This window comes from Cyrtonyx montezumae, unplaced genomic scaffold, assembly GCF_038088225.1.
Source record: "Cyrtonyx montezumae isolate F1298 unplaced genomic scaffold, pur_monq_1.0 scaffold_10, whole genome shotgun sequence".
Taxonomy (NCBI): domain Eukaryota; kingdom Metazoa; phylum Chordata; class Aves; order Galliformes; family Odontophoridae; genus Cyrtonyx; species Cyrtonyx montezumae.
Window position 1 is genome coordinate 48,005,835 of NW_027071826.1, and position 24,308 is coordinate 48,030,142.

Here is a 24,308-nt window from a genome sequence, read left to right on the forward strand (position 1 = left end):
TGGAGGAGGCATTTTTAAACAGCTCAAAACAATCAACTGGGGAATATAATGCACCACTGCCACAGATGATCTTGCTCAGCTTTATTTTTCTGGGTATTTGCTGCCTGCTGCCATTTTCAAGTAAAAGTTTTTCTGATTGCTTTGCCTTTGCTCCTCCCTTCACTTCACTTGCTTTGAAATTATATTCTCTGTAAAGATTTAAAGTATTGGTTGGTTTTTTTTTTGCACTATTCGTCTCATACTCCAAGAAAGACGTTTGCTTCTTATGCCTACAGTAATTTAGAAAGTGGACTTCTTGGGCTTCTTACCATGCTTAAAGGGAGCTCTAGGTCCTGGCGGTACTTTATCATTGTGGCTCAGCTGCATTGCATGTCATGTGCCTACAGTGACTGCATATGTAACTTTTTGCCTCATCAAATTAAGAAGAGGTTTAATCTCAATAGCACATCCTTCTGGTTTACTGACATTCTGAAGATCTCTAAACTCATCTGTGGTAGCAGTGCCCCTTTGTAAGGGCAACTCTAAAGTAACAGATTTCTGTAGGTTCTCATAGACATCTCTAGTACAATGTGAGAATGGAGGATTGAAATGTTTCTTATATCTTCTTCCCTTTCCTTCTCTTTCCAGACTCAAGATGAATTTTGTTCTTTTTCCTTGATTTGCTTGTCTGTTACAGATAGCAAAAACTTCTGGATGTGCTAGACACAGGTAGTTAGGGGTGTGAATAGCTTCAGTAAAGCACTTTAAGAGATAATGTGTTTTACATACAGCAATTGGCTGAAAGAGCAAATCAGACCTTTTCTGCGTTCTTAAAGCAAGTGGTCATGTGTTATTAAAATAGTAATAAGAAGAAAAACAATGTGGATTTGCACCAGAAGAGCATATTATGATTTCAAAAATGGGAGTGAAAGTAACACCACTACTGGAGCACTTCCTTTTAAAAAAAGAAAAAGAAATGAATATTGAAATCCGTTCTAGTGCTCTGGTGCTGCTTTTTCCTTTGTTTTACAAAACAAATGAAACACCACACCCTCTTTGGATAGGTTTAACTTAAGAAAACATCTAGGTTATTTTGCTTTGTTTGCAGGCTTTTCGCCTTTGTCCTTTTGCCAGCAGCTCTTGGAGTGCATAATGCCTAGAGAATTTTGGCTTGACGGAGATAGAAGTTGTATTTAAATTAGCCAGCAGAATTAGACAGAGTGTTTTTGTGCAGTAGGAAAACACTGTTTCTATTCTGAGATTTGTTCTATTGGGTAAACAAGCTGAATATGAACCAGCTGGAATGTTTGTGCATTTCTAGCTACTTTAAAGTTTCACACTGGAGAAAATAGGGTATGGAATAGGTTCTTCTTACCAAAGCTTATCATTAATTCATCACTTTTTTGAAGTCAAGGCTGTGATTAAAGCTGCACAGTAATAAGTAACTGTTCAGGCATAAATTGGTGTTCAGGCAGAGTAGGGGAGTGCTACTGGTGATGTTCATCAAACTGTTCATAGGTTCATAAGGTTGGAAAGGACCTACAAGATCATCTAGTCCAGCCATCCTCCTATCACTATCCCTACCCAACTACTAAATCAAATCCCTTAGCACCTCATCTAAACGCTTCTTGAACAGAAGAAGCTTCTTGTTCCCTAACATACTTCAGTCCAGGTATTTATTTGTTTATTTATTTTGTAGCAAGAGCTTGCAACTGTTTTAGCCATCCTAGCTCGTTTTGATTGAAGGAGCTTTGTACAGTTCATCTGGCATGAGGCAGCGACTAGAAGATTTTCGCAGGTACTTTGTCCACTGGCATAGCTTGATCTGAAAGTGATCAAATCAAAATCTGGATTGCAGAATGATGTCTGGCATTGATAAAGCCTGCAGTGAGTTCCTCAGGGTTTCCTCAGGATCTCTTTGCAAATTGCAGACTCTAGTTTAAAAGTAAGTTTGTAATCACAGATGCCAGGATCTGTTTTTCTCTGGAATGTTTGTTTAGCTAGTATTCTTTCTCATTTTCACTCTGTGGTAACGTGACAACTTCAGAAATCTCCACATCTCAACCTGTGTGTTCATGTATCTTTTGCAATTTGTTATTGTCTTCAATTTTATGGATGTGTTAGAAGACATTCCCCTCTGTCACGCACAGACACGAAGAATACTTACTTTTTTCCACCTCTCTCCTATTTGCTGTGCCCCCACTTTCTGACTGGAACTTGATATTTTTGCAGCATCGTGTGAAAGGCATCCTTTGTTTACAGTTTGTACTGTATTTATAGCTTAACTGAAGATAGGAACTGTCATAGTCTTCTGAGCTTGTTTTATGGTCTTTCCAGCCTGGCTGCTTGACTGCATTGTGAGTGTTTTAGTAGTTTGTGTCAGAACACATGCTCTGAGTTCATCTGCTGTTGCCTCATTTACAGTGCATAGATATCAAAACCCATTAGAGATGATTCCATAGTGTGAAAGAGGAGGAGGAGGTTTTGGCCCAGTGTACTGCAGTGTTAACTGCTCTAGACACCAGCTGCTGAATAAAAAAGATCTTTTGGTACGCATGGTGCACAGGTGCACTTAGCACTGCTGGGAAATTGTACAAGGAAATGAGTTATTTTTACATTGAATTGAGACTTTGGCCATATATTGCAAAGAGTAAATGAAGCTAATCCCTTTTATTATTTTTTTTTACAGTTTTTCAGTCCCACTGTTGGATTGGCTACTATACAGCATGCTTTATAGACATTTAAACACTCTTTTTAAAAATGTTTATCTGAGAGATACCAGATGCGTTGGTTTTCATCCAAGACTTCCATAGAAAGCCATAAGCACTGAGAAAATAAAATACTTCCACTGTATTTCTTAGCCAATTACAATACAGCTTCCAGTCTCGAAATGGTGTTGTTTGTAACCCTGCTTTAGGTAGCACAGAGTGACTTAGTGGGTGTGAAGACTTGATTTTGCTCATTTCTGTGTGACTTGTTGAATGACCTGCTTTGTGGTGCTGTTTCAGCAAAATGTGCTTGGGTGTACAAGTGTGGGCTTCCATTAAAAACGCTGCTCAGCTAATACCAAGTTCTGTGGTTTCTTTTTCAAAGCAAGTTCTCATTTCTTTAATTGGGATTCACTTAAATATCATTGCAAAAAGTATTTTTTCTTGCTCTTTTTCAGATTATCAGAGACTGATGACTGTGGCAGAGACCATTACAGCACTAATGTTTCCATTTCAGTGGCAGCATGTGTATGTTCCTATCCTTCCTGCATCACTCCTTCACTTTCTAGATGCTCCTGTCCCTTATCTGATGGGCTTGCACTCCAATGGACTGGATGACAGATCTAAGCTGGAGCTTCCTCAAGAGGTGAGGGGAATTTGGATCGATTCATTAAGTATTGTAGGTAATAATGAAAGAGGTGAAGGCTGAGCCAAAATATTGATGTTAACTGTAATGGTCATTTTGAAATTCCTGCTGGTGATGGCTTGGCATAGATCTTATTTAAATTTTTGGAGCTGCTAGAGAAAATCAATCAAATTGATTTAAAAAAAAAAAAACAACACAAAAAAACCCACCCCCGTGGAAACCACGTGCTAGGAGAATTGTCAATGACAGAGATTTGGCCCCTGCTAGAGTCTGCTTACTTGCTAGTGTTGGTATAACTTCACAGGGAATGGGCTGAGTAAGTAATGGAAAATCTGCTTCAAAAATCCTACTAGTGCCTGTAATCTCTGTTGCTTTATCTGGTTGTGTGTTTGCTTCTACTGTCATTTGAATAGCTGGAAAAGCAGAAGTGTAGAAGACAGGGGATTTTTCAGTGGTGGCTGTTACTTTTTATTCCTTTCTGTTTCATTATCAGACAGTGCTGCAACATAGCTTGACATGAACTTCTTAAAAAAGCTGTGTGAGATTAAAGACTAGATATTTCTGTGAGCCTCCAGTCTGGTCACCATGCCAACATTGCTCTTTTTACATAAATCCATATGCTGGTGGTTTTCATTTGTTTTTCCTGGCAAGTTCAAAAGAAAAATGTTCTTAAAATTGTTGTTATTTTTCTATTAAAATTCAAGTCTTTATAAGTATCTTAATTTCTTTTTCCCACTCACTCTTTGTACTGGCATACTTAACATCAGAGTAATGTACATTCTTGCCATGAAAACACTATTACTTTTGTTCACTACAATTTTACAAAATTTTGAATGTCTTGACAGGCCTAATTAATATGGCTAGTGTACTCCTTACGTAGGATAGCTGGTCAAGTGGAATGTATACCCCTTGATTAAAACAAATAATCAATCTGCTTAGTGTCTCTCAGTTGAAGAGCGTTGTGGAAGATTATAATATTGCTGTCTGACATAACAAGGATGTCATTTGTATTGCTGTTAATGTTTTAAAAATATTTTAGCTTAAAACATAGGAAAATACAGTCTGTCCTAACTGTCAGGTTTGGACTAAGTCCTCCACATGTGCTGTAAAGCTTGTTTTAGTTTGCTTGCAGTCTTGGTTGTTTTGGTCACAACTGGTACTTTTAGGGAGCTTTACCTTGGGAGTGTGGAAACTGTATCTTAAAAGTTGGTGCTTTGTCAGATGGCGATTAAAATCTTCAGCAAAATAACTGTATGAGTACAAAATGCAAGTTTGTGTTACTTGTTGGTGAATTCCCTGAAGCTCATCAATGACTTGAAGACCCTGACTCCCTGTGGCCTGGTGGGGCTCTTAGGAGATTCAAGACTTAACTGTAGAGTCAAGCAGGTGTATGTCAGTGAAACAAGACACTTTAAAGCTATGGTTGTTCTTATGTATATTGTTGCTTTTGCTAAGGACTTTTTCTCTGTGCACCAGCATCCTTGTGGTTTTTCTAGTGGCTGCATTAGAGCCTTATAAAGAACCCAGAAAAGAAGTTCAGAGCCTTGGGAAGAAGCAGTGCTAGACCAAGGTGCTGCACAAATCAAAGAGGAAGGCAAGAATGCGCAGCTATTTCAGATGTTGCTGGTGAAATGTGGTTTGTTTATCAGTAAAACTGATCTTTTGAGGAGGTTGAACTAGCAGTCTTGCAGATTGTAAACTAAATACATAAGACTGTGTTTGATGTGTCTTTGAATTTCCTTTTAAAGAAACTTTTGCAAAGACACAGCAACATATTTTTAACACAGAAGTTAACTTGTGCTGTTTCATGCTGTTGAATTTGCCTGTGCATCTTTTCACTCTAATGCATGAGGAAGGTGGAAAGTGAGATTATTTTCAGTCCAAATAAGCAATGCTAGATCTTCCACCACTCGTTAAATTAAATACATAGTGTATATTTTTAAAAGCTTGTTTTTAATGAAGCGCTCTAAAGGATCTTGGCCATAACATATTTTTTTTTAGACAATTTGGAATACTTTAACAGAAAAATGGATGTTAGCTTTTAATATAAGACAGTATGTATTCTCAGTTTTCTTATTTCAGCCTTTAAAAAGTGATATTGAGTGCTAAATCTGAATAATTTGTATTTTTTTTAATAATTACCTGTTTAGAAGAAAAGCTTTTTCCTTTTGATGCCAACACATTTAAAGCAGCCTGATCATGATTTGGACAGATAATCACTACTTCGTATATGTTTGGATACTGTCTGTTGTTGTGATAGATCCTGGATAATACTGCGAGTTTATTGACAGATTTCAGTTTGTACTGTAGTTGCAGAATCACCGAATTGTGGGGGTTGGAAGGGACCTCTAGAGACCTGCAGTGTTAAAGAGTGAGTTGAGGAGTTAAATTCATGTTTCTCAAATCTGCTGCTCTTAAGCTGTATATCACAAATTCTGGTTTGTTGTGAAGATCGGTATTGCTGAGGAGCAATGAAAAAGGTCACCGTTTCCTTTCAGGATTTCCTTAGAATGTAGGACTACTGTAAAAGCACTTTGCACAAGCCATCTATGTGCACAGATGTTTAACCTACAAATTTCACGTGTTTTAAGTGAAGTAGGTGGTTATTTACAAGGATGAGACCTAACACACACAGGCAATAAGTTCATAAGTTCATAAGGTTGGAAAGGACCTATAAGATCATCTAGTCCAACCATCCTCCTATCACTATCTCTACCCAACTACATAAGTTCATAAGATGTGTGCTGTAGAAATGCTGTAGCTGATTGACTTTAAATCCTTCAGTGCCATATTCAAATGGAAAATCTAATTCAGAGTCATGTTTCAATTTGACCTTTTAGGAGGCTGAAAACCTGTATGCTACTTGTAGTCTGAGCACCTGTGCTGGATAGAAATTGAGCAGCAGTGATGGAGTGGTCAGAACCGACTGTGCTATACTGTACTCATGTTGTGTAACTATGTATTAATGTTTAGGATATATTTTCTTTCTGGAATACCAGTGGGACAGGGTGCTTACTCATTCATTGTTTGGTGAATAAGCCATTCCTCTGTCTTTTTGAGGGAACCTAAGTAATTTCCTGCTATGTTTTTTGAACAGAGCTGAAAAGGAAGGGTATGGACTTGATACAGGCATTGCTAGATGCGTATTTGATTTTGGCCCTTACTGTACTTGAGGTGCAACTTAAGAATTGCAGTCATCCTCTGGCTTTGGAATTGCTGGATGTGGTCTAGGTCCCACTGAGCCAACTGAAAACTCTGCTGTTTGCCTTGTGGCACCAGGCTTTAGCATTGGATATATGAACATTCCTGTGTCTGCATTCCGAAGATTTGTAAGATTTTTCACCTAGGTGCCCTATTATTTCTGATAATAAAAGTTTATGGAGAAGACAGGCCTTTCAATTAGGACCTGGGACTGTTGTTCCTTAGTGTTGAGTCCTTTCCCCGTGTGAAGCCCCTGTGTCCTCACCAGTAGTGTGCTCTGTGGAGCTGTAGTGTAACAGCATTGTGAGGCTGTTTTGAAGATTGTTACTGGCAGTTTACAAAGAATCTGTACAAGAACTTCTTAACTGTTTTATATGCATTCCTTTGATAGGAAATCAGTCTCAGTATTCAAGTACTAGAACAAAAGGAAAACAGGATACAGAAGGCTTCAGCTTACCTTTCTAATTATGAGCAATATCACCGCAGAGCATGAACTGGACATTGTCATGCTAAGTTCTATTTGAATCCGGTATAACATGTTGTTCTGCTTTTAGCTGAAACTGAGTTGAATTTTCATTCATAGTGTCTGGTATGGTGCTATGTTTTGGCTTTAGGAGAAAAACAATGCTGATAACACAGTGATGTTTTAGTTGTCACTGAGCCAAGGACATTTCAGTTTCTCAGTGTCTTATACTGTCTCCCCAGCAAGGGAGCTGGGGGGCTAAAGCAGCTGGGAGGGGACAGAACCAGGACAACTGACCTCAGTTGGCCAAACGGGTACTCTATACCATATGACATGTGAAAAAAACTTTGAAGAATGGTGGGGATTGGGCAGCTGATGCTCAGTGGCTGCCTGGGCATCAGTTGGCAGGTGGTGAGCAAATTTTTGTATCACTTTTTTTTTGTTTGTGTGTGTGTTATTATTATCATTTGCTATTATCTTATTTTCCTCTTCCTTTCTGCATTAGTTTTTATCTCAACCTGCAAAATTTACTTTTTATTCTCTGTGCCTTCCTACTTGGGTGAGTGAGCAAACAGCTGCGTGGTGCTTAGCCACCTGCCAGTTTAAACTGTGGCACATCCCATGAGTTTTTACTTTAAGAACTTAGCCTTATTTATTTATTTTAATATTGGAGTTCAGTAAATCAAACAGAGCAAGTATGCTGTGTCCTAAGAATTGACATCCAGACTGTGTTCTGATGAAATACCAAGAGAGCCAAATCTATCACAAATACTAGGGGTATGTCTCCATGGCAGCTTACATAGACATGAAGATCTCAGCAGGTACAGATGATCCTAGTTGTCCTGTGATCAGTCCCGCAGCACGTTCATCCTTCTGAACGTATTAAGCCCAACTCAGGTACAAGGCTTTTGTTGATCCACGTGGGCCCACTTCTTGAGCCTGTCAACTTCTCTTTGAATGGCATCCTTTCTCACCAGAATCCTGAACGTAACGTAATGTCATGTAGATTTGTCAGTGCAGAAACTAAAAGGGATAATAACTTCACCAAATATAGGATGAGGTAAATCTTTGAAAGATGTATAGCTTTTTTGATGTTATAGAAGCTACACAGGTGAGTTTTTCTTTCTTTTTTTGTTTTGTTTTCCCTGATCTTTGGTCAGTGAGAGAGAGATTGGAACAGCCATTTGAACCTTTCCTTTTCTTGGAATCAAAAATCCAAACTTCTTCAAGGGAATCAACTTAGTTTTCAAGTTGTTTACTGTAAGAAGATCATTGCATTGCAGCTTCTGCAATGTCATACACCTTTCAGAATGAAATCACCGAGTTTTGGAGGAGTGGGCTTATAATATGAGCAACAGGCAGGCTCTTGCGTATATATGCATGTGTTTAAAATAGTGTTGCAAATATGCTGTAGTTAAAATCTAGCTATATGTCTGTGTGAACAAAATCTCACACCTGTTTTTATTAGATGCTACTATCTGTTCTGTACCTAATAAGCCACTTTGAAAACGAGTTGTCTTTCTTACTTGACTTCTTAGATGATATGGAATTCTGCTTTACTCAGAGCCAGCTAACCAGCTCAGTAATGGCTGGGGCAGGTCTGTTTTACAAAATAACAAAGCATGCAAATGTGTGTGATTTCTCTAGCTAGCACCAAACCAAAGACAAATACAACATGACTCTTGTGCACATTCAAATGTTATTCTGCTCTTAATTCAATCCTAGGCTAACCTTTGCTTTGTGGATGTAGACAACCATTTCATTGAGCTGCCAGAAGACTTGCCCCAGTTCCCAAATAAGCTGGAGTTCGTACAGGAAATTTCAGAGATACTAACAGCTTTTGGAATTCCACCTGAGGGAAATCTTCATTATAGTGAAAGTGCTTCAAAGATGAAGAGCCTCAGAGCATGTGACCTGGTTTCTGATAAAAGAAATGGGAATGTAGCAGGATCTCCTTTGAATTCCTATGAGCTGCTAAAGGAAAATGAGACCATTGCAAGACTCCAAGCACTGGTTAAAAGAACAGGTGTGAGCCTAGAAAAGGTAAGCTATGAAGCTATCTGTACTCTCTCTGGACTTGCTGAAACAAAGGTCTGAAGTGATGGTAAAAAGACTGGGTTTGTCTTCACTAGAAATCACTCAGTTTAACATGTTCACAAACCTTGTGAATGAGATGGATGAGGATTCAATTCTAGGGCATCTAGGAAACTTTTGGTTCCTTTCAAAGCGTTATTTTGGTTTTGGCCAAGATAAAGTGCTTAAAAATACACCTTGCCTTGTTTGGTTTTAGTTTTAAGATTTATTAGAAAGTTATGCTACTTTCTTATGGTTTATGTAGCTAAAACTGACATCCAAATACTCTTGAAGCTGAAATTCAACCTTGCTTTCTTCCTCATTATATGTAATTTTACTTGAGCGTTACCTGCTTGCCATAGTGCATGAATAGTGAATTCTTGTGGCCTTTTCTGATACCTAATTCCCATCAAAACTAATATGAACAGAATACCTAAATCTTTTATTGCTGTTTTTATAAACCTTAGCCCATGCGATGTGTGAAAAGATGCATTTTATTTCATTAAAGATTACTCTGGGCTGTGTAGTGATGACTAGTGCATTATGCTGCTGAAGATTTTGGTTGCATGAAATGGGCTAATAGACACACCCAACTTATTTTGGTTGTGTATATCTATTTCAAAGGTGTCGTGAATCAATCTGTAACAGTAGGTAACCTGGGCTTATGTCAGATATGTATTGCACCAGTGGATAAGTATGCTTTTTTGTGTGTGTGTGTTCCCTTTCTTCCTCAGCTGGAGGTGCGAGAGGAGAGCAGTAGCAAAAAGGATCTTAAAATTCAGTGTGATGAAGAAGAATTCAAGATTTACCAGCTGAATATTCAAGTCCGTGAAATATTTGCCAACCGCTTCACGCAAATGTTTGCTGATTATGAAGTGTTTGTCATTCAACCCAGTCAGGACAAGGAATCTTGGTTTACAAACAGGGAACAGATGCAAAACTTTGATAAAGTAAGTTGTAATAAGAGGGCAGGAGCCTGTTTAAAACCTGTAACAGGATTCAAGCTTAAGCTGGTGTGTGGAATAAAACTAGGCTTTAAATGGTTTCAGAGCATTTTAATACACTCTGATCAGAAAAATCAGAGGTTTTGTTGACTGTATCTCTTCAGATTCCCAAACATCCTTATTTCTTGTTGTCTGTTAGGCATCTTTCTTGTCAGACCAGCCTGAGCCTTACTTGCCTTTCCTCTCAAGATTTCTGGAGACCCAGATGTTTGCATCTTTTATTGATAATAAGATTATGTGCCATGATGAAGATGATAAAGACCCTATTTTGAGAGTATTTGATTCGAGAGTGGATAAAATTAGGCTGCTGAATGTTAGAACGCCGACTCTGCGCACATCTATGTATCAGAAATGCACAACCATTGATGAGGCTGGTAAGAGTAATAAGCCCCTTTCTTGAAGCTTCGGAAAATGCAGGTAGTCAGTGCGATTTGTTGTAGATATTAGGTTACAGTTAAGCAACAATTCATGTTTTTAAAATGAGCTGTGAAACTGAAGTGGTGAGCTACATGTGGTATAGGAAGCTGTAAGTTTGCATAAAGGGTAATTGAGGTCAGCTATTTTCCTGCATGCTTGTGTAGAAAAATGGTTTGACCTTAAGAAGATAAACATCTTTCCCCTTTTGGTGGAGGTTCTGTGATGCTTCATGTGCTCGTGTACTGCTGTACCTGTTAGAGTTCATGAGAAGCTTTCTGCTCTTAAATTTGAGGTCTGCTTTTAGTTGAAGAGGTGTGATTATAGATTCACACCGCTTAAAACAGATGTTTAATAAAAAAACAACTTTCTTACTATTTCAGAGAAATCAATTGAGTTAAGACTAGCAAAAATTGATCACACTGCAGTCCATCCACATTTGCTGGACATGAAAATTGGACAAGGGAAGTATGAACTTGGATTTTTTCCCAAGCTTCAGTCTGATGTTCTATCCACTGGACCAGCGAGCAACAAGTAAGCAAGCTTGGACAACAGGTGCTGGATCTTGGAGAGGTCATAGAAATAGTATGAAGCAGGGATGCTGGAAAACAAATTCAATTTTCTCTTTTTGATAAGAGAACAATTCAGAAAGGTGATGCTTGTGTTGGATGTGGCAGATTTTTTTTTTGTTGGTTTGTTTTTATTTTTTTAAATCTAGAATTCTAGAAGGAAATTTACCCTAGAAAGCCCAATTATATTTAGAGTTATAATTGGGGTAGTTTTGAGTGATGTTTAACTGCTATGGTATAAAAGCAGATCTCCTTATTGGAACTCTGTTAAGAGCTAGCAAATGTTTTAGGATTTCTTCATATAAAAACTTCACGGAGGAAAAAGATGTAAATTATAAATGGGTATAAATGAAATAATACAAAACAAATGTATGTGGTCAAATTTTCTGAGCTCTTCTGGTTGCCCAAGGTTGCTCCTGCTGAGATTTTGTGTGTATTTGCAGCTGTTCTTTATCTTGCAGAATTGTGCATTGATGTGCTCAACATACAATGAGATAATCTTTTTACTTTAGCCCTTACCTCTCCCCTTTGCCTAGCTGTTGACATTTGCTGACTAAGCCCTCTCTGTAGGTGGACTAAGAGAAATGCTCCCGCGCAGTGGAGGCGGAAGGACAGACAGAAGCAACACACAGAGCACCTGCGCCTTGACAATGATCAGAGAGAGGTAAAAACTATTCAACTGTAGATACGTGTTTTTTTTTTTTTTTCCAGATTTTTCCTAATTGCCTGAAAAATAGTCTGTAATGTTTAAGGAAAGTCTATACGGTTACTTGCAGTCTCTCTCTGTTTTCCTGTATTTGTACAAATGAAGTTCCCTGTCCTTAGCAAACCAAAGTGACCTAGTTTCTGAATTCTAACGTTTTGGCCATTTTTACCCCATCTCAGGACAAAATTTTTTCATCCCCAGCTGAGGTGTGCTCCCTGAAAACGTTGTCACGCTCATTTCAGTTTTCTAGAAGGGGTGGGAAGATTAATCAAAAGACTTTTAGTCATCTGTTCAAGAAGCGTTCAGATGAGGTGCTAAGGGATTTGATTTAGTAGTTGGATAGGGATAGTGATAGGAGGATGGTTGGACTAGATGATCTTGTAGGTCCTTTCCAACCTTATGAACCTATGAACCTATCTTTTTTCTGCTTCTGCATAACTTTGTATGTTTAATGGAGGAACAACGTTATGCTAAGGTATGGGAATGTGAACCCCATCAGTACCATCAGGTTTGCATATGTTTATTTTTATATCGCGTGGTCTATAAGGTATTAGTTCTCTCATTTGATTTTGCAGTGGGTCTTGCATTCAAATTGTTTCACCATGATAAATACCTTTCCCTACTCCGAGTTGTTGAAGGAAGAAAACACTCAGTATGAAAGGAAGAGACTCAAGGGGAGCTAGTGCTGCACTATTGCAGCATTTCTCTGCATATTTCTTGCCAGGTCCGTTTAGATATAGTGCATTCACAGAGCAGCAGCCAGCACTGTATAGAGATAGCAACTGGGTTTTGGAGCAGAATAGCTGTATTACCAGGACAGAACTGTGATGTTGACGTAGCCTCTTTTGAAAAAACAATTTGTCTCATCACTGCTCCTAGAGCTGGCATTGGTATTCTATGTGGTGAAGGCGTTTTGAAAGATCTGGGTGATTTGGACTCTTTTCAGTATGGTCTCTGATTCATATGGTACAGTCTGTAAGCTGTTAGGTTGGATATTGCTGTAAGGGTAATTTTGAGAACAGTCTATTTTAAAAATACCAGAATTGATTTGTGCTTTGTAACCCTGAGTATTTACTTTTTCATATAAGTATGTTTATTAAAGATAATATGCTCTTGCCTTGTTGAAAATCTTCAGGTAGGTGTCACTTGGAATTTTAATGTAATCTTGCATCTGTTAGGTTAGCCTTGCTGAAATGAAATATAGTTCTTTGTTCAGTTTCATCTTCTATGACAGTGGTGAGTTGAATTGCCTTTCCAGTGTTACTTATTTCCAGTGTTTTCTCATTGGTTTGTGAAAGCTTGTCTCAAGTGTAGTGTCATCCGTGACCGTGCAGTAGAAGAATGCGTGTGTAATAAAGAAAGCTGCAAGTAATTGCTGGTTTTGCTCAGATAACTCAAAAGTATTTTTTTAAGTAGAATAGCAGAAGTGAACAATAATTGATCGGTAACCTCATTAATGCTTCTAAAATTATAGTGTTTAACCCATTTGAACTTAGGAGATTTTAATTAGATAATTGCAAAGATAAAAGGGATTTATGCTGTACCTGTTAATTATGTTATGCTGTTTGGATGTTGACCCCTTTCCCAGGTGAATCGGAGACATTTGTATTAAGCCCAAAGAATGGGGAGGGAGCTCTTCTGAGATAAATGCTGAGGATCAGGACAGTGGTTGCAAAATGCAGTGTTGTAAGTTTTAGACGAATTGAAGTTTTGAGACAGTCAACCAAAATCCATGTCAGTGAAGCTTAGCAGCTTCTAGGTTGCAAATATTTGTGTACAGGGGAGGGCATAGTTGACACCAGTCTAATGGTTGAACATCGTCTCTCCTTTCCTTTGTTACTTATTTATGCTTATTGCTTGGGAGTTCTGCATTTTACTGTGTTCATTCTTTTCTCCTTTTCTGTTTTGCATGCTTGCATTTGTTACTTCGTACATGCTTACCACTTGCACTTTACATGGTTTCTTTCACTTTTGGCTACCAACTTGTCCTGCCAGCACCCGGACTTTTCTGTGCCAGAGCTTCAGTTGCAGTTATGTTTAGACTGGGACCAGCATGATTGGCCCTTCATGCCCTCTATAAAATCTGTGTCAGAACATTATCTGGTATGTCAAGTGCGCAATATGACTGTAAGCATAGTTCTGGATAAAGATGCATAGTCTATATCACGGCTCTTTAGTGCACGACCGATGGAAAAGGAGTGATTTCCCTTCTTTGGAAAGGTTGCATCATGTTTGGTAAATGAAATTGTCTATTAACTGACTTCTCACTCGATCATTATTTCAACATAAGCTAGATAAGGTTCTTATTAATCTGAAATACGTACTAATCTTGAGTATTCTGTTAGTGCCTGTACAGGACCTTATCTTTTATTCACAGCTAGCTGTGCTTCAAGCAATCTGTCATCAGCAGTTTTTCGAAACATTTGTCAGATTGTCCTCTCTGAGGTAAAAACAATGATAGCACCTTGATGAGGAGCAGCAAAGCTCTTTCCGATATAGTCAAGAAGATAGTTTTGTTCTGAATGCAGGTGATTCACAGATGAAAGGTGCTAATAGCATTTTTCAGCTGCTTCCTCAAAGTTTGGGATGGTGGGCAAGAAACAGGAGATCTGCAGAAATGAGTACAGGTTTCAGGTGATGTCAAATACCAAGCAGAGTTCTTGTGGTCCACCTGTGGACCAGTTTGCCATTTGAATTATCTTGGTCTGGGTTAATTATTGCTTGCATTTTATAGGGAAAAAATAAATAGTGTACCTGTTCTCAGCGTTGGAAGGATTTGCTGAATTTCTATGCATCTAAATATCCTTAGCAGTTTGTATTGTGTTTTTGTTATTCTGTAATGTGTGTTCTAACACTAGTTAATGTAAGTGGAGATTTGACCTCTAATGAAATTACACGGTAAGAGTCTCCGCCCAATGCTATGCTGAATATGAAGAGGAGACTCTTCAGAAAGAGTCTATGATCCGTTCCTCCTCATTGGACTGAGGTGGGTTTAAAGATGGATTTACCTCTTTCTCTTGGCGATGTAGTCTCACTTGCACTTTTTTTTCCCCTCAATTTTCTGTCCCAATGCAGAAGTATATCCAAGAAGCCAGAAATCTGGGTAGCACTATTCGTCAGCCAAAGTTGTCAAACCTCTCCCCATCAGTAATTGCACAAACAAACTGGAAGTTTGTAGAAGGCTTGTTGAAGGAATGCCGAAATAAGGTAACTCGAAGAACACTTCTCATATCTGCCTTTTGAGGACCGTCTTGTGGGCACTTTGTTTGAACTGCCTGGTTTTCTGCCATGTGTCTCAGCTCTATCTATATACGCAGTTTGTTTGTATCATGAGAAGTTCATGAAGAAAAAACATAGTTAGAAATTCAGCTAGGAGTGGAAATTGATCAAGTAGACAGACGTACAGAGGAGAATGTGAAATGATGGATTGAACACTCTGATTAGACTTTATCATTCTGCTGCCTATGTCTGTTTTAGCATATTTAATTTATTGCAAATGAGAGACTATATTATTAATCAAGCAAGAATATTCCAGAAGTGGAATTTGTCGTGAAAACCCGGAGCTGTGTTACAGGGTCTTGCTGCTTGGCAGTTTGTGTGTCCCATTTTGGCCTGCCGTTATGATTATTCAGATTACTCACCCTTTTGAGAAAGTTGGAAAAGGCTCTACAGTGATCAACACTGGTGCTGCAGTGTCTTGAAAAACAAGGATAAAAGAAATAAAGACCAGCACAAGTTACTGCGTATGCAAGTTATTCTACCAAATCATTGTTATTGTACACTCCTTTGTTTATTTAATGAATGTGAGTGATCTTAGAAGTATCTTTTGTGAAGAACTAACTCTCTTTTGCCTCGTCATTTTTAAGACCAAGAGGATGTTGGTGGAAAAAATGGGACGAGAAGCTGTGGAGCTGGGTCATGGTGAAGTGAATATCACAGGTGTGGAAGAGAATACCCTGATAGCCAGTCTGTGTGACCTCTTAGAAAGGATATGGAGCCATGGTCTGCAAGTCAAACAGGTGAGAAACAAATATTCTTTTATGTTCCAGGGCATATTCCATTAATTCACACTTTACTTTTCTGTTTTCAGAGGTTACCTAGTGTATATATAAACGTGTTTAAATACTTGCACACCTCTAGTGTTTTTCAGTATCAGTCAACAGTGTGTTATGTATCAGTCTGTCTCAGCCTTCTCCTCTGGGGAAGGTGCAAGTACACATGTAGGCGTGTTCCTCAGTTGACTTTTTGAAAGCCTTTCTTTCTATTTAACCTATTGGTTTTGTTTTGTGGTGGTGGTTGTTATTAAGTTAGCAGTAAATAAAACTATATCTGAGTTCATTACTTCCATTATTGGAGTTTTCTAGGGTATAATACAGTGTATGCTAAAGGCAGTACCAGTGGGATATGGCATGCAGAACTTTCTTTCATGAGAAATAATTTGTTTTTTAAAAGTAAAAGACAAGCTATTTTGTTGATGAATGGTCTAGGGATAGTTAAAACCACTAGGTAGAGGGGTTGCTTTTCATGTGAAACAGGTAACTGGTTGTTACTTATAGGATTAGGTGGAGTTTTAATGCTTTCATCCTCTCTTCATTTGTACAAAGGCATAACAAGGGAAGTGATCGTTTGTAACCTTTATCTCTTTCCTTTTTGTTTTCCTTCTTTGAAGTATTTGCGGAATAATTGTATGTAATCCAGACAACTGTAATTCAGTATTTCTTTCCCCAGCACTCAAGCATCAGTGTATAAATCTGCTCTCCTTCAAACTTTTATAGCAGTAGTTTCTCTGTGTGAAGATTTATCATGTGATTCTCTCCCTTCCCTCTTGTATATTACTTAGGATAGAAGCTGTACTGCTTTCGTCTTAGAAGACAGAGCATCAATATACTCTGCTTCAACTCAGATTTGGGCCTTTCAGACCACCAGACGGCCAACCCTACATAAGGTTAATGCTTTGGAGTGATTGCAGATGTTGGCAAACAGTGCTGAATGGTGGAATAAATAGAGTGATGGAATATAATTGAGGCCTGATGGAGGAAGTGATGTGCGTCTAATACTATGACCTGTAGTAAAAATACACTACTTATTCTCCCTGTAGTCTGGCCTTTATTAAATATTCAAAGCTTATTGTTTCATACATTGATTTTACTTTATTTTTCGGTAGTGAGCCAAGGAAGACTCTTCTTTCTCAATTGATGATAGTAATGAGGGTGGTTTTTCCTTCTACCAGTCCTTGCCTTTACCTCTTCCCTCCTGATGAACCCTGATAGTCCAACACTTTATACCTCCTGATTTTTCTACATCCAAAGAGAATCTGCACCTTCCTTTGCCCAAAACAGTGCAGGAAGAGTGGTATAGTATAAGGCCTAATAAGAGAAGTAGCCTGAATTTTTAGAAGGCTTTGATTATTTCCTTGCCTGTTTTCTTAGGCTGTCTTCCTTTCCCCTTTAGAAATAGTTGGCATTATCATTGCTAGTTGAAGTTAAAGGAGGGTAATGTGATGGTAAAGGAAGTGAGCAGATATACTGCATGAGTTCTTGCATTCATCATGATTGTTGACATCTATTTGCTGCAGGATCCTTTGTTTGCTGCTTTATGTGATCTGTTGCAGTTCTCTTTGCCGTGGCAGCAAGATGCTGAATACTAGACTGTGCATGTGTATGTTTGTTCAGAGAAACACCATTTTCAATGTAGCCCTTCCCTGGTGATATTCTCATGCTCTCTTTTTATATTTTTATAAGACTCACAGTTTTTGGCTTCCCATGTTGGATCTGTCAGGTATTGAGGAGCTGAGCTTCTCTGAACTCTTTTTATAGCTTCACTGCTAAGTGCATATTTTTAATACAATTCTCTCAACACGGATGTAAAAGGCAGTTTCTGCTTTATCTTCTGCAGATGTGCCACTTCATTTGGGGTAGATGTAATGCCTGGAAATAAGCCCTTAGTAGTACTGTAGAGAGCTGTAGGGTTGAGCTGGTTAAAGATGTTTAAAGATTTAAGCAACTTATTTTTTTTAACTGTCAGAGTTGAGTTATAATTACAGTACTTCAGGAAGATACTCGTGTGATTTTAGGTGACGTTGGTAGTACTGAATGGACAGCTCTTGCTTTACTGTCATGGTTTCTTGCTGCACAAAATTGTAACTAAAAGTCTGACTTCTTAGTTACTGTTTTTCTGAAATGCAGAATTGCTAAACATTTCCACCTAACAGAGTAATTTAGGAAGGTAATAGCTAATAGTTATGCGTTTCCTTTGTAAATCAGTCTAATTCGTGTGCTAGCTCAATTAATGCTGCTTTCTGTAGCTTTGATACCCTTGATTTACTATGCAAAGTGTTTTAGGATGAATCCGAGAGTCTTAAAATTTGTCCATGAAAAGTGTCTATTTTAAGCCACCAGAGGTTTAAGAAAGAAAAAAAAAATGTGCAAGGTGCACCTTCTAGCTTTATTTGTCAGATTTGTCTTGACCTGAATTCTGCATCCCAGGCTTTCAAGTTGTTTTTATAAAGTATGGAACTACAGCTTGTCTTACTGACCAGCTTTTGTCGTCTGTCTTGTGGCTTTGGTTTTTTTTGTTTGTTTGTTTTTGTATGTGTGTGTCTCGTTGGATTTTTGTTGTTTTTCTTTATGTTGGTGTGTTTGTAATTATCTAGGTTGGTTGCTTGATGAAATTGAGGGAGATCTTATGTGATTCTGAAAATTGACGGCTTACATCTGTAGCCCTGAATTACCCTGAAGGGAACAGATGTGCAAAAAACCTGGTCTGGGTATGAGAGTTTACTCAGGCTGGTTCCATGTCCCTTGCCAGCTCACTGCTGGAGGTGCAGGGAGGAGAATTCCATAAGAATGGTGACATTCTCAGACTGAAAACTGCTTAGGCGTTAAGTTTTATAAGCTTTATAGGTTAACAACCAATGACAAATGAAGCTCAGCTGACTTCTCCCTGTTATTGGAATCATTAGATCCTGACAGTTTTTGACTTGGCTTTTCTTTCTCATCCTCTTTACAGCTCCCAAGCACCTGCAACTTTTGTCTTTGTGTTTGTGGACAAATGTATTTGAATCTGATGCTTTCTGTGACAATTTGAACTTTTTTATTCAGTTAGTAGTTATTTCTTTTGAATTGGGATCTCATATGTAGCAGTAACTAATATATTTTTAATTTTAGGGCAAGTCTGCTTTGTGGTCTCATCTGCTACATTACCTTGAAAACAGGCAGAGGAAAACAACATCAGGCAGCTTCAGTACCTCAGGTAAGATTAGCTTTACTAGAGGATGATAATAAAAATAAACCACCACCAAGATCTGCTTGCAGGTTAGCACCACTCGCATTGTTTCCCTGGATGTTGCCTTGACTTTACGTAACTGAATCAAGTGTTCTGTTTGCTACAGAATTAATATACTGAGACAATACATCATGTCCATATCTTGTGAAAAGTAAACTCATTTACACATGTAAACGTGGTGTTGTGATGTACACCCTGAAGCTGATATTCTCAGTATCACTTCAAGTCATTACAAAATACAAAAACACTTAAGAAATGTATTGTAAGATTTTATCTAAGTGTTGTTTTAGAAGTAATATTGCATGTAAGATCCATTGGTAATGTTTCCCTAGTTGGAGATGTAAGGTATAGTTTTCTGGACAGAATAATGGCTTTTTGGCAGGTGTTGGGTTTTTTGTTTGTTTGTTTATGTTGCTCTAAACTAATAGGTTAGCATGACTAGCGTGCCCAAGGCCCTAAAAGTATTAGGGATTTCTACTAACAGGAGATTCTGTTCTTTTGAATCTAGGTATACTTCTTGATTCAGAAAGAAGAAAGTCGGATACCAGTCCAGGCATGTCACCTCTCAGAATCTCTCTTGTCCAGGATATGAGGTGAGTGTGAGTTATTAAAAACAAACAAAAAAAAAACCCCTCTGAGATGTGCTTACTTATAGTTGTGCATAATGTTTACTGTATGGGAAAGGCTTCACGTTTCACACACCAAAATAGGGCAGTGTGGGTGGGAACCTTCTGAAAGATTTTCAAGTCTGTAGTGCAGCCTTTTCAGAGACTTGTACAAAACTCGTATTGAGGAGGCTTTACGTTATCATAGCTACTGCTTTATGGAAATATCCTGAATCCGTTTTTGTCTTAATATTCCATATTGTTTTATTTCCATAGAGACGTGGGTGTAACATATGTATTTTCTTAGTCACTTCCAAGTTGACTGCATAGCTTTGAGCTAAATCTTGCCTCTGAGTGAGGAAAGCAGTTTGAAGAACTTGTTTAATGGAAAAGATGGATTTATCTAACATTATTGTGTAAATAAGCATGCATATCTATGATTTCTGCTACATGTCCTTTATTCAGCGCATCAAAGAACAAGATGCAGAACTTGGAAGTTCAGCTTGAAGGGATTTTTCTTCCATTTTCCATGCTGAAAGAATTTTTTTTTGGTAGGAAGAAGTGAAGTGAGGCTTTTCAGGGGTCTTCCCTGTCCTTTCAGAGCATCCTACTTGGGTCTTTTGTGTTACAAAAGCTACTGCTGAGCACTGAAAGACAGTATTTAATTTTCCAAAGCACTCTGACTTAAATATTGCAGTGATAAGGCCCTGAAATCATGTGTGGCAATGGGACTGCTTTAGAATTTTGTTAATAGGGTACTGCATTGCAGTTCTTTTCCTTTTGAGGTGCTTTTCCAGCTAGATAGGCAAATAATTGATCTATTGCTGAATATCAAGGGGAACATGTCTCTTTTTTCAGTAGTTTGCCTGGTATTTTTTACATTCTTGGCAAAATCCCTTCTTCAGCCTAGCTTGGCTCAAATGTGCTTTGAAAATTCTGGGTAATGTTTCTTTTGTTTGTTTGTTTATAACCTTCTTTCAGGCATATCCAGAACATTAGTGAGATCAAAACAGATGTGGGCAAGGCCAGAGCCTGGGTTCGTCTCTCTATGGAAAAGAAGTTGCTCTCTAGGCATCTAAAGCAGCTGCTTTCAGATCATGAACTCACAAAGTAAGATGGTTTATCTTGGGCGAAGCCTTTAAAAATCTATTCTGTTTTGTTGTTTGACTTTGCAGACCCAGAAATGTCTATTCTTTCATCTGCTTAGCAGTGTGGAGAGAGTGGAACAGACAAGCCTTCCATGAGTGTCTCTGTACTAGTGTGTGAGCTATTTGGTTATGGTCATTTAATATTGGGGTTCTTCAGATACAGAATCAGTTCTAATAGCTGTAAACTTACTGCAGCTTTGAGCTGAGAACTTGAAAAATTGCTGATTTCCAAACTCAGCTACTTTGCTGAGTCAAGGTTTTATCTTGGTCCTCTTTCTGTAGCTGTATGCTGTTTTGCTATCCTTAGATTGTCCTTTTTCACAGTGCATGACGGTGAGCAGTAACCTTCTTTTATGATTATTGCCCAGTACTATTATTATTTATTGATTGCATAATTAACAGACATAGTGGTGGTTGTTAACGTGCAAGTAAGCAACTTTAAAAAGTATTTTCCAATCAAAATTTGTGCTAGTCATTTCTTGTTAAATCTTGTCAAGGTTTCACAGTTGCAGGTCTTGCAGTTAATCCTATAATGTGATTGAGTAATATGTTTGTTTCTGTTCACAGTGCATTTTTCTGCGTAGTCTTTTCTTTTGAGGGAAGGCTATTGTGCTACATCTTTGATATTTTCATGTAAAAGGAGTTGCTGTTCTCTGTGGTATTGCAGTCCTTGCAGAGAATTTGCAATTCAGGAGAGAGGAAGTAGTAGGAGTTTAAGCCACTCTGCATGCATATGATTTTGGTTATCTCAGGATCTCTGAAGTTTGTAGATTTTCAGCTATGTCATGTTTTTTCCCTAAAGGCAATTAAAAAGAGCATTAGATTTGGACTCTTAATATGTAGAAGAATAAATAGTAGTACAGATCCATAGAATGGTTGAGGTTGGGAGCGACCGCTGGCTCCATCTAGTCCAAGGACACCCAGAGCAGGCTGCCTGGACAGCAAGTTCAGTTACATGCCCTGATTTCTGTTTCTAGAGTGGAATCATCAAATACTGAAGCTATTTCCTAGGTTAATGTGTGAATTGCCGTGTAGGCCCTGAGATACTGCCTACAACCTAATAATACAAGTAGATAGCCCCAGTGTTTGCCCTAGCATCCTTTGAAAGGCACCTTATAAGTTCATAAGTTCATAAGGTTGGAAAGGACCTATAAGATCATCTAGTCCAACCATCCTCCTATCACTATCTCTACCCAAATACTAAATTAAGTCCTTTAGCACCTCATCTAAACGCTTCTTGAACAGCGCTAGGGATGGTGCCTCAACCACCTCCCTAGGCAGGCCATTCCAGTGCCTGACCACTCTTTCAGAAAAGAAATGCTTCCTCAGGTCTAATCTAAATCTTCCCCGGTGCAACTTGTGGCCATTCCCTCTCGTCCTGTCATTACTTATCAGGGAGAAGAGGCCCACCCCCTCCTCACCACAACCCCCCTTCAGGAAGTGGTAGAGTGCAATAAGGTCTCCTCTGAGCCTCCTCTTCTCCAGACTGAACAATCCCAGCTCCCTCAGCCGCTCCTCATAAGACTTGTGCTCCAGACCCCTCACCAGTTTTGTTGCCCTTCTCTGAACACGCTCCAGGGCCTCAATGTCCTTCTTGTAGTGAGGGGCCCAAAACTGAACACAGTACTCGAGGTGCGGCCGTACCAGAGCTGAGTACAGGGGGATGATCACCTCCCTGCTCCTGCTGGCTACACTATTTCTAATACAGGCCAGGATGCTGTTGGCCTTCTTGGCCACCTGGGCACACTGCCGGAACACCTTCCAGCTGTTCAGTCATATGTACTGGAGGGCTGTCCCCTGTCACCCTCAGAAGCAACTTGTGGGGACTCTGCTTCAATTCTGACGTTTTACTTGGCCTAAAACATCTGTGAATTTTTTTGAGGAGGTATAAAAGCTGTTTTTTCATCTTTGGGGTTCTTTTTAATAAGTATACGTACAGACCTTGCTTTTTAGTGGTGTCAAGTAGTGTGATGTATTGGTCTGATGCACTTGGATATTTCAGACTTAGCGTCTACATAGCTCAGCATATTAAATTCTGTTGACTCTACTAGTATCATTTTTCATTTGTAATTGCTTGCACATTCTCCATAGTTTGTCTAATAAATATGCATAATAGAAAACATTTAACTAAAAGCATCCTGTTACTGTGACAGATTATTTGTTTTGCCTTGTCAGAAAACTCTACAAGCGTTACGCATTCCTCCGCTGTGATGATGAGAAAGAACAATTCTTATATCATCTCCTGTCATTCAATGCTGTTGATTACTTTTGCTTTACCAACGTTTTCACAACGATCTGTAAGTATTTGCTTTCCCTGGAGCTCTGATCTCCAGATTTCCGTGAGCACTTACCAAAATTTATAAACAGCTCTGAGCAACGTTCTTTCATGTAGTTCTGTTTTCTTTCTGGTGTCCGTGTGCCCTGTGTCACTATTTCTGTGATTCTTTCTGATGGGCAGTAGAGTTTTCTCCATGTGTCACTAAAAGCTTTTATTTCTAACTTCGTAAAATACACACTAAGGGTTGCACCAGAACTCTGCAACACAGAATATAAAATATAAAATTGAGGGTGGAGGTATGTGAGAGCACCCTTTTGGCCCAGTGGTAAGAGCTGTCCTTGTAGATCTGTTACGGTACATATTTGTGTATTGTGTATGAAAGACCAAGCAGAGAGATGAGCAAAATAATATTTGATCTTGCAGGCAGGTGCTGAACAGTGCTACAGCCTGGTCTGCTGGGTGCTCTTCAGTTGTTATTCTAAGATTTATCAGCACAGCAAATTGGAAAAAAAAAACCAACCATTTTAATTCACTCTTTAATGCCACAAACATCAAACTTGTAAGAAAATCTAACCACCAAATGCTTTCTTGAGGGTGCTGACAGCTAAAGATATGTTGAGGGAGACATATATTAAATATCCCAGCTGAAAAGCCCTAAATATAATCCATTTATGCACTATAAAATAAAGGCAAATGGCCAGGAAATGCATTGACTATTCAGGTAATTGAGTTTTGTTACTAAAATAGTTTGGTTAATAGGGGGCCATGTATGAGATAGTAGGTGATTGAAGAGCGTATGTATTTCCTTCTGAGTCAAAGAAGGGGCTGTAACTCAGGTGCTGAGTTAGACACTAGTAGACCAGGTGACCTGAAATTTTGTGTGTGTTACCAGTTGGAGAGAAACTATATATTGATTATTAAAATGAAACCATCTTCAAGTTAGCCTAATTAAGAGTGGGGACCATCTGTACTTCCTCCTCTCTGAGCTGGATACAAATAACTGTATTCATGACACGTTTAGTGACTGGTAAATGGAAAATTATGATGTCGGTGCAGGATATTGGCCCATCCATTTTTCTTCTGTCATGTTTTGCTATCAGCTATGCTTCTTGATTGCTGTTGTGTACATTTCTTGATTGTCAATCAGTCTTCAGTGAGCGTTAGAATGGTTAAATAGGAACTCTTACGTTTGTGTGCTTTGCTTAGTTTTTAATGTTTCATGGTAGCACA

The 24,308-nt window shown here is 38.6% G+C and overlaps 1 protein-coding gene across 2 annotated transcripts in view; it reads left to right on the top strand.

The window, feature by feature from the left end:
- Positions 1-24,308, top strand: part of DENND5A (DENN domain containing 5A) — a 51,855-nt gene that overhangs the window by 19,501 nt on the left and 8,046 nt on the right. The window contains exons 5-17 of one of the 2 annotated variants that reach the window (XM_065755298.1): positions 3,146-3,333; positions 8,723-9,040; positions 9,805-10,020; positions 10,214-10,448; positions 10,872-11,022; positions 11,628-11,721; positions 14,839-14,970; positions 15,630-15,782; positions 16,604-16,708; positions 18,930-19,014; positions 19,556-19,640; positions 20,634-20,762; positions 22,976-23,097. In XM_065755298.1, coding sequence (XP_065611370.1) covers positions 3,146-3,333; positions 8,723-9,040; positions 9,805-10,020; positions 10,214-10,448; positions 10,872-11,022; positions 11,628-11,721; positions 14,839-14,970; positions 15,630-15,782; positions 16,604-16,708; positions 18,930-19,014; positions 19,556-19,640; positions 20,634-20,762; positions 22,976-23,097 — 2,013 coding nt within the window. The remainder of the gene's footprint in view (positions 1-3,145; positions 3,334-8,722; positions 9,041-9,804; positions 10,021-10,213; positions 10,449-10,871; positions 11,023-11,627; positions 11,722-14,838; positions 14,971-15,629; positions 15,783-16,603; positions 16,709-18,929; positions 19,015-19,555; positions 19,641-20,633; positions 20,763-22,975; positions 23,098-24,308) is intronic. The other variant, XM_065755299.1, reaches the window with a different exon arrangement.